General features: G+C 44.7%; 1 protein-coding gene across 1 annotated transcript; it reads left to right on the top strand.

Moving 5' to 3' along the window:
• Positions 1 to 4,674: 4,674 nt before the first annotated feature.
• Positions 4,675 to 5,655, top strand: ORNANAV1R3211 (vomeronasal 1 receptor ornAnaV1R3211). Its single transcript, NM_001253603.1, is given in 1 exon segment — positions 4,675 to 5,655. A coding segment is annotated over 1 exon segment (981 nt).
• The last annotated feature ends 5,037 nt before the right edge of the window (positions 5,656 to 10,692 follow it).

Genomic DNA, 10,692 nt, shown 5'->3' with positions numbered 1-10,692 from the left:
TGTCCTCTGAAATGTGTTTTGTTTTAGGTAAAGTCAATACCTAATTGACTGTAGATATTTGTTTTTAGTTGATTAATACCTCCTCTTTGTTGAGGAACCTTTCAACACAAGGATTCTCTAATAATAACCATTCCCAAGGTGAATTCCTGATTACTGTAACTCGAGGTTCAGAGTTTTACTCCCAGAGGAAACTTTAAATCTAAAAAGTTGATTGATTAATTGTTCATTTAAGTTATTAGACTCTCAGTGCCACCTTTCAAGGGTGAGGGTTTGGAGTGAACTTCTTTGCATCCTTGGTGACATCTCAGACTCCCACTGTCGACAGAGGCTCAGCAACAGTAAATGACACAGTAATCACAGTACTGTGGGGAGATGAACTCACAACACTCCATCCCTATAACTGCTGGAAGATTCAGCTGGACCAAGTCCTTTGTTCCACAACTGAACAGTAGCCAGCAGAACACAGGTGAGTCTCTGAGTCCAGCCTGGCAGGGTGTGAGACAGAGCCTCCTGGAAAGCGAGGTGGGTGACGGAGACTGAGCTCCTGGCCTCTGGGCTCTGGGGATGAGATGAAGAATTGGGAAAAGTGGCTGAATGCAGTCTGTGAAAGTAGCTTATTCTCTCCTTCTAATCCCCTGTGTCTCACTGCCGGACACAGACCAGGTCAGGGGAGTCTGAATGGAGGGGAAATCCTAAGGAAAAGAATCTTTGTTTCTGATGTCCTCTCAGTTATAACTCATTAATATAAATGGTTCATTCAAACATTCTGATAGTATTGGCTAAGCACTTACTATGTGCCAAGCACTGCTCTAAGCGCTGAATCATCTGGTGGATGCGAATCAATCAATCAATCAGTGGTATTTATTGAGCACTTACTGTGTGTAGAACACTAAACTAAGCTCCCAAGTCTCTCCCTCATTCTTCCATTCTGAGTCAGTGCTTACAAATAAGCAACAAGAAACTGAGATGAGAAATCTCAAGAACAATAGTGAAGCTATTATTTGCATAAGCCCGTGCTTGACAAGAGAGTAATCCATCAATATGTTTATTTAAGCCCTAAGGTGTGCAGGGCATTGCCCTAAGCATTTGAGAGAGTGCAAGAGATTTAAAAGCAGACCCTTAATGAAGGAGTAGAACTTAAGCCCTCTTCCAACTACAGCCCAGCTATAAAGGAGCTTTGAGGCCTGGGTCACCCCCTCCCCCCCGCCCCACTCCCCCAACCTCACAGATCCTTCTCAACTCATCAGTCACTGCCAATGCATATGCATTCATTCCCAATATCAGTACTCGTCTGCTGTGTGACCTTGGGCAAGTCACTCCATTCTTCAGGTCTCAGTTTTCTCATCTGTAAAATGGGGATTGAGAGACTGTGAGACCATCTGGGACAGGGACTGTGTCTAAACCTATTTGCTTGTATCCACCCCAGCACTTAGTACAGTGCCTGACACAAAGTAAGTTTTTAATAAACACCACAATTATTATTATTAATAATATTACTTGGGTATATATCGGTATAATCAATTGTACAATCAGCTACTTATTCTGATTGCCTTCTTCCTAAATATTTCTTTTTTTCCTCCAGCCCTCATTCACACTATTCTCCCAACCCAAAATTCTCTCTCCATAGAGACCTGACAGTCCATAGCTCTCTGCATGTTCGAAGCCCTAAAATTCCACCTCCTCCAGTCAATCACCCTAAAATTCCACCTCCCCCAATCCATCAATCAGTGGCATGTGTTGAGCTCTTACTGTGTGCAGGGCACTGTTCTAAGTTTTTGGAAGAGGTAAGGGATGGGGCTCACAGCAGTGGTTTGAAGGGGTCCATTGTTTGGGGAGATTCCTTTTTTGGCTTTTGGGGGTTCAATTGTGTCCCTTGGGGCTTACTGTCACACATGGGAAGAGCTATAGCTCATGTACATCTCATAGAATTCAGAGCTACAGGGCAACACAAACTGGCCTAGACCTGTCTTATAGACAGGCTTCAAAAAGAGAAGTCAAGCACGACAGGCATATATGTAGTCTTTTAAAGATTTCTATCAGAACCTAGATAGAAAAAGAGGGAGTAGGGGAGTGAAGTGGGGAGAAGTAGGGCAGCTCCTAGGGCAGGGAATGGGAGGTGTTATGGATGCTGCATCATCCAAGGGGCAGGAAAATACAGCATATAAGCAGAACATGCAACAATTTGGGGTCAGTCTGCTGGCAGTGGCAGGTTGTCCCATCGCTAGAGTTTGGTGATATGGGGCATCAACTGTACTGGATTGGCAATGTGACATTGTCCATGGGAGCACAGCAACATGGCAACAAAGTCTCCAATAAATGATTACTTACAACGCCAGTTGCCCAAAACAGAACAGTAGATGCCCCAGATCAAGCTCTAGCCTTGGGCCAACTCAAGGAGCCTACAGTCTACAGGAGGAGCTTACAGTCAGTCTACAGGAAGCTTTCCCCTATTAATTTCCCTTATAATAATAATAATAATGTTGGTATTTGTTAAGCTCTTACTATGTGCCGAGCACTGTTCTAAGCGCTGGGGTAGACACAGGGGAATCAGGTTGTCCCACGTGGGGCTCACAGTCTTAATCCCCATTTTACAGATGAGGGAACTGAGGCACAGAGAAGTTAAGTGACTTGCCCACAGTCACACAGCCGACAAGTGGCAGAGCTGGGATTTGAACTCATGAGCCCTGACTCCAAAGCCCGTACTCTTTCCACTGAGCCACGCTGCTTGTCAGTTCCACTGTGCACCTATTTAAAGAGGGTCTGGGGAAGAGGGCAAGTTTTGTTTAATTTTGAATAAGGTTTTGAGGGTCGGGAGAGTGACCATCTCTCAGATATGAAGAGGGAGGGTGTTTCAGGCCAGAGGCAGGATGTGGGTAAGGCAAGATACCCAAGATCGAGGTACAGTGAGTAGATTGGCATTAGAGGAGCAAAGTGTGGGGGCTGGGTTATTCATTCAATTGTATTTATTGAGCGCTTACTGTGTGCAGAGCACTGTGTGGGCTGAGTTGTAGTAGGAAATCAGAGAGGTGAGGTAAGAAGGGGCAAGGTGCTTTAAAGCTGACAGTAAGAATTTTCTGTTTGATAGGGAGGTGGACGAGCCACCACTGGAGGTTTTTGAAGAGTGGGGAAACAGACTAAATGGTTTTGTAGAAAAATGATCTGGGCAGCAGAGTGAAGTATGGACTTAGGTGGGGAGAGACAGGAGACAGTGAGATCAGCAAGCAGGCTGATGCAGTAATGAGGGGGGACAAGATAAGTGTTTGGAGTAGTGTGATAGCAGTTTGAATGGAGAGGAAAAAGTGGGTTTTAGCAATGTTGTGAAGGTTGAACCAACAGGATTTGGTGACAGATTGAATATGTAGATCAAATAACAGAGAGATGAGTCAAGGGTAATGCTAATATAAATGCTTGTGAGACAGGAAGGATAATGGTGTTGTCAACAATAATTGAGAAGTCCTGTGAAGGACAGGAGTTTCATGGGAAGATGAGGAGTTCTGTTTTGGACATGTTATGTTTGAGGTGTCAGCAGCCCATTCAGGTAGAAATGTCCTAAAGGCAGGAAGAAGTACGAGGCTGCAGAGAAGGATCAGAGCTAGACTGTAGAGAAGGATCAGAGCTAGAGATGTAGATTTGGGAATCACCCATATGAAGATGGTAGTTATTCTCCAAGGCAGTGGGTATAGATGGAGAATAGAAGGGGACCCAGAACTGAACCTTGAGGGATTCCTACAGTTGAGTTGTCAGGGGAGGCGGAGGAGGAGCCTGGGAAAGAGACTGAGAAGGAGCAGCCAGAGAGATAGGAGGAGGACCAGGAGAGTACATTGTCAACAAAGCCACATTTGGATAGTGCTTCCAGGAGAAGAGGGTGGTCCACCATGTTGAAGGCAACTGAGAGTCCTAGGCAGATTAGGATGGAATAGAGGCCACTGGATTTGGCAAGAAAGAGATCATTGGTGACCTTTGGGAGGGCAGTTTCAGTGGAGTGAAGTATTGGGAGGGCAGTTTCAGTGGAGTGAAGTAAAGTGGAGTGAGTGACTCTGGAGTGAGTGACTCCTTGGCCTGTGCTTTTTCCACTAGACCATGCTGCTTCTCTTACTGTGTTCAGAGCCCTGGACTAAGCGTTTGGGAGAGTACAATACAACAACAGAATTGGAAGACATCTTCCCTACACACAAGGAGCTTACACTCCAGAGGGGGAGACAGACATTAAAATAAATTATGGATATATATGTAAGTGCTGAGTGGCTGAGTGGGTGAGGTGAATACCAAGTGCTTAAAAGGTACAGATCCAGGTACATAGGTGATGCAGAAGGGAGATGGGGTAGGAGAAATGAGGGTTTAGTTGGGGAAGGCTGTCACCCAGTGACCTTTCATTGGAGAATTTGCCCAGCCTGTTGTGAAAAGGTAGGTTACCTCTGGTCCTGGTGATCAGCAGCTGAATGATGTTTCCAACCCACATCTTCACCCTACAGTGGTGTTACATACTGCACAAAAGCACTGTAGTTGAACACAGTTCCCAGCCATCATGAGAACTGTCCCGAAAAACTGGGCAGTGGAGGCAATGACTAATTTAAATTTCTCATGTTCTATCTTTTCAGGGTTGATCCTTGATGATTCTTAAGGTGATTCCCTGTCAAGTTCTGAGGGATCATCAGTTCTGAAGTCAATAAGACAATGTTTTGGTGTGACCTGTTTTGGGGAGTTTTCTTCCTCTCTCACACTGGCATCGGGGTCTTGGGGAACTCAATATTCTTCATAATGAATGTCAACGGCTTCCTTTCTCAGCCCCATCGGAAGAAGGCCCCAGACCTGATTCTCATCCAACAGACTCTGGCCAATACAGCGGCACTTCTCACTCAAGGTGTTCCAGAGATGATGGTGGCCTTGGGGATGAGGAATATTCTAGACTTTAACGGGTGCCACATAATCATGTACATTAACTGAGTCTCCCGAGGCCTTTCCATCTGCACCACGTGTCTCCTGAGTGTATTCCAGGCCATCACCATCAGTCCCAGCACCTCCCGCTGGGCCCGGCTCAAACCCAGAGCCCCCGACTACATCCTCCCTTCCTTCCTCTTCTTCTGGATCCTCAACTTGTTGCTCTACATTGAAATACTTTTATCCTCTCTACACACTGAAAATGTTACGATCGCAGGACGTGTATATCTTTCAAAATACTGTTCTATGTTATTCAGGAATAATTATACAATTATGATTTTAACTTTAACTGCCACAACCCTCCGAGATCTCTTCTTTGTGGGCCTCATGATCTGGGCCAGTAGTTACATGGTGATGGTGCTACATCAACACAGGAAGCGAGTCCAGCACATCCACAGCACCAGCCTCTACCCCACGTCCTCTGTGGAGACCAAGGCAATCCAGACTATTCTGCTCCTTGTCACCAGCTTCTTTTGCTTTTATTCAATCAACTGTGGCATCACTCTCTACTTGGGTTTTGTGAAGAGATACAATCCCCATCTCTCAAGCACATCATCCTTTCTGTCTATCTGCTACCCCACCCTCTGCCCTTATGTGCTCATCAGTAGGGATCCCCAGTTCCAAGAAGTATGCCCAAGAAGGAGGGAAAGCCCTTTCCTCCCATGGACTGCTAAAAACAACACAAAATCACCCAATCTTCCCTTTTCCTCCCTTTAGGCTCCCCTCTGACAATCCTGTGTGTGGCTGTAAACAATTTTAAGGACAGTTGTCCATCACTGATTTTCTTAAAAAACTCATTGTCTAGGAGCAAGAACAGCAGGGGTAGCTAATATTTATGCCAGTCAATCATTAGTATTTGTTGAACACCTACTATAATCAGAGCAGAGTATACTAGGCGTAAAAGACATGATTCCTGCCCTCATCATATGAAATGCTACTCTTTCTCTCTCTCTCCAAATGAAAGGAGATACAGAAGGGAGGTTGAATAGGGAAAGTGAGGGCTTAGCCAGAGAAGGCATCTTAGAGGAGATGTGACTTCAGTAGGGCTTTGAAGATGGAGAGAGGAATGATCTGCCTGATGTGAAGGGAGAAGGAGTTCCAGCCAGGAAGAAGGGCATGAGCAAAGGGGTGGATGATGAGAGAGACAAGAGTGAGGCACAATGAGTAAATTGGTGTTAGAGAAGTTAAGGGTGTGGACTAGATTGTAGTGGGAGAGGAGGAAGGATGGGGAAAGCTGGTTGAGTGCTTTGAAGCCAGTGAAGAAGAGTTTCTGCTTGAGGCAGAGATAAAAGGGTAATCGTTGGAGGTTTCTAAGGACTGGGGAGATGAGTATTGAATGAAGCTATAGAGAAATAATCGGGTAGCAGAGTTAAGTAAGACTGGTGAGGGAAGAAACTGGAGGCAAAGAGGTCGGCAAGGAGGCTGAGGCAGTACGCGAGACTGGATATGACCATTGCTTAGACAAGCATGGTAACAGTTTGGGTGGAGAGGAAGGGGAGGTTTCTAAAAATGTTGTGAAGATTAAACTGATGGGATCTGATGACTTACTGACTATGGGGGTTGAAGGAGAACTATGAGTCAAGGATAACAATAAGGTTGCAGATAGGAAGAGTGTGGTGGTGATGGAGAAGTCAGGTGGAGGACAAGGTTTGGGTGGGAAGATGAGTTCTGGTTTGGACACGTTAGGTTTGAGATGTCAGTGGGACATCCAAATAGAGGTGTCCTAATGGCAGAAGGAAACACAAGACTGCAGAGGATGAGAGGGGTCGGGGATGGAGAGAATTGACTTGGGAATCATCTGCATAGAAATGGTGAGTGAAGCCTTGGGAACAAATAAGTTCTCCAAGATGTAGATGGAGAATAGAAAGGGATACAGGACTGAGCCCTGACAGACTCTCACAGCTAGAGTGCCGAGGGCAGAGGAGGAGCCTGAGAAAAAGACTGAGAATGAGCGGCCAGAGAAATAGGAGGAGGACCTGGAAAGGACAGTGTCATAGAAACCAAGGTTAGACAGTGTTTCTGGAAGTTATTTTCGTATCCACTCTTTACCAGCAACTCACGGATGTTTTAACCGCATCCAGTGCTGAACGTTAAAAAAAGACATTTCTAACAGAAACATGGGGTGATCCCTGGGTCCTCTCAGCCCCGGCTTCCCAGAATGCCAGTTCGGGGACTTTTTCTTATAACCTGAACCGAGTTCAGGCTGGCTCCGGGGCTCTGACTGATTCCAGCAATGACAGCATCCGACCCTACCTGCCCAGAAACATTAATTATCTGACTCTGCGGCTGCCCACACGTCTGGTCTAGCAAACTGCAGGTTTATATCGGTTTCTGCTCCTCTTGTTCGAAAGTGGCTTGTACTAACGGTGAGCTGCCACAAGAGGGCAGCAGGATAGCAGAAATGAACTCCACAGTCAAAGGACTGTAAATCCCGGGTTTCAAAAAACCTTTAGTTTGCACAAAGCTCGGCAAAAATCTATTTTCTGTGTTTCTTTCTTTCTTTGATTTTGCTCCGAAAAAAGGGAGATCAATTTTCTTGAGATCCCTGGGCCGCAGCTGATAGACAACAGCTAAAAGAGAAGGATTGCAGACAGTGTGATCTGGTGAAAAAAGTATGGGACTGGAAATCAGGAGACCAGGGTTTCATTTGCAAGGCCCGCCACTGGCCTGCTCTGTGACCAAGTCACCAAGCATTTATGGTCCTCGGTTTCCCCATCTATATGTAAAATGAAAACCTGGTCTCCCTGCCTTTTAGATTTTGAGTCCCATGAGGAACAGGGACTGGATCGGGTCTGATCATTTATTGTGTCTATCCAAGTGTTTAGCATGTAGTAAGTGCTTAAGAAGTGTCATGATTATTATTAGTAATATAGTAGTATTAATAATTGTATTCATATTATCAAAACAATTTCCCTCTCGGGCTAGGCTTTGTCTCTTTTTGCCTCAGTTTCCGTATCTGAGAATCCTCCAAATATTTCAGCTCCAGGACCCTCCAGTAATAATAACCATTCCTCAGAAGACCTTGCTCCTCTACTCTAGTTCCAGAGAGTTTGACTCACAGACATCAAAAGAATGAATTGATTCTTGACTCAGTTCATTAAACCATCAATATGTCTTCTTCCAAGCCATCTCAGACTCCCACTGCAGATGGTGTCACAGCAATGGCGAAGGACAGAGTGATGCCAGCCCTGGGGAAGATGAGCTCACCCCGCCTCATCCCTATAAGTGTTGAGCCCCTCCAGATTCAAGTTGAACAAGCCCTTCACTCTGAGAAGCAGCAACCTAACGTAAGGTGAGCATATTTTGCAGTCTCAGATTTTAAGGTTGGGAGGGTAATAATAATGATGGTATTTGTTAAGTGCTTACTATGTGCAAAGCACTGTTCTAAGTGCTGGGAGGATACAAAGTGATCAGGTTGTCCCACGTGGGGCTCACAGTCTTAATCCTCATTTTACAGATGAGGTAACTGAGGCACAGAGAAGTGAAGTGACTTACTCAAAGTCACACAGCTGACAAGTGGCAGAGTCGGGATTAGAAAGGAGTCTTCCACTGAGAACGGTGAAGGAGCTTCAGTTCTGAGGCTTCAGGACCGAGAACTGGAATCAAGGAATTAATAATAATAATGTTGGTATTTGTTAAGTGCATGTTGTGTGCAGAGCACTGTTCTAAGCGCTGGGGGAGATACAGGGTAATCAGGTTGTCCCACGTGAGGCTCACAGTCTTAATTCCCATTTTACAGATAAGGTAACTGAGGCACAGAGAAGTAACAACGAAGTTAGCGGTTTGGACAGCGCCACTCACATTCTAGTATTCATTCCCAGAAAAGGGAAGTGACTCACCCAAGGTCACACCGCAGTCAAGCAACAAAGCTAAGGTTGGGTCTTCTGAACCCCAGGTGGAGGCTCTTTCCATTAGACCTCACTGCCTCCATGCTGTGTCTTGCTTCTGCTGGACTCTCCCAAGCATTCAGCACAGTACTTTGCAATCGGGAGAAACTCAATAAATACCACTGATTAACTGAAGGGATGAGCATCTAAGAAACACGTTCCACTTGTCAGAGAGTAGTTTGATCGTCATGAACTCAGTTCAAATGCTAAAAAGAAAATTTGAGCTGGGAAAAATCTTCCATGATTCTGTGTATGCTTTTACCTTTATAAGCCTATCAGGCATAGATCTCAGCTTTTCCTGAATTCTGAGGCAAGCAAGTTAAGGTTCCTAGCAGAATTTGGATTTGGCACTGATGCAAACATTTTTCTCAGTGCTGCATCTTTACATCGGGTGTGTGTGTGTGTGTGTGTGTGTGTGTGTTCTTGAGGGGTGGAGGAAAAAGTGCTATCTCTCTCTTTCAACTCTTTTGGACAATTATTAATGTTTTCTAAATAATCTCTCATATCCCCATCATATTTCTTCACCTACTGCCACTTCAATACTTTTGTATCACCTGTGCACTTCAGTCCTCACCCCTTAAGCACTCGATGGATATTCACTTCCCTCCTCCCTCCAATGGCACTTAGGGCAAGTCACTTAACTTCTCGGTGCCTCAGTTACCTCATCTGTAAAATGGGGATTAAGACTGTGAGCCCCACGTGGGACAACCTGAATGCCCTGTGTCTACCCCAGTGCTTAGAACAGTGCTCGGCACATAGTAAGCTCTTAACAAATACCAACATTATTATTATTATTATATCATCTTTAATCTCTGTTGTTTCCCCCTACCGTAATTTATTTTAGTGCCTGTCTTCTCCAATAGATTGTAAGATCCTTGAAGACAGAGACTGTGTCTACTAACTCTGCTATATGCATCCAAGAGCATAGAGCAGGGCTCTGCATTAAGTGTTTGATAAATACTATTGACTGACTGATGGATGGGTCCTCTGCTCTTTCCTCTGGAGGAACGCAGAGTCTTGCTTTTCGTTAAACATGCACTTCCGTGTTCTTGCTGACAAATTTCGTACTTGCTAAGAAATGGAACACATTAAAAGAAAATGTCATGTAAGCTTTACACAGACTCTGACTTCTTCCCCTCTGGCTTGAGTCTATATTTGCTTATCACTTTTACAGTGCCTTTCACCTGCCCCAGTTCCATGAGCTCCTTAGCTATTGCATATAGATATGAGGCGGTAAATAGTTCTAGGCTGGTGCTCTTGAACAAGTAAAGCTGTAGCTCAAGCTTGGTGTTTTTCAGGCACTTCAATCTCTTGGATTCTCAGACAGTGAAAATTTCAGTCATTAATTTTCCATGAATGGATTTTTTTTGCAAAAGCAGAACTCTTAGAAATTAGCTGGCAACTGAGCAAAATATTGCATTGTGTTCTTTGCAATTAGACAGACTCTGAGGTAAATTCAGGGAACACCTGCTAATTCAGTTGTATTGTACTCTCTCAAGTGCTTAGTACAGTGCTCTGTACGCACTCAGTAAATACAACTGACTGAGTGAATTCATCCTGAGGTTGGCAGATTCCTTTCTTTCAATATCACTCTTGTTTCCTTTCAGGTGGTAATTTAAAAACAAAATGATCAGTGTTGTATTCAGAGGAAGAGAGTACCAGTGATTATATCTAGACCAAGAGTTACTGGTTTCACGTCAATCCCGTCTAATTTTATCTCCAGTTCTGATCTGCTCTCATTTTTCCACCTAGGAGTGAGATCACCCTGAATTCTGTACCAGAGTCAACATCAGTATTGATTGAACACCACTGTGGGTGGAAGATGGTTTTTAGTGCTCGGAGGGGTCAAGAAAAAGAGGAAAAAATC

The sequence above is a fragment of the Ornithorhynchus anatinus genome, chromosome X5, assembly GCF_004115215.2.
Source record: "Ornithorhynchus anatinus isolate Pmale09 chromosome X5, mOrnAna1.pri.v4, whole genome shotgun sequence".
Lineage (NCBI taxonomy): Eukaryota > Metazoa > Chordata > Mammalia > Monotremata > Ornithorhynchidae > Ornithorhynchus > Ornithorhynchus anatinus.
This window is presented reverse-complemented; position numbering and strand designations above follow the sequence as displayed.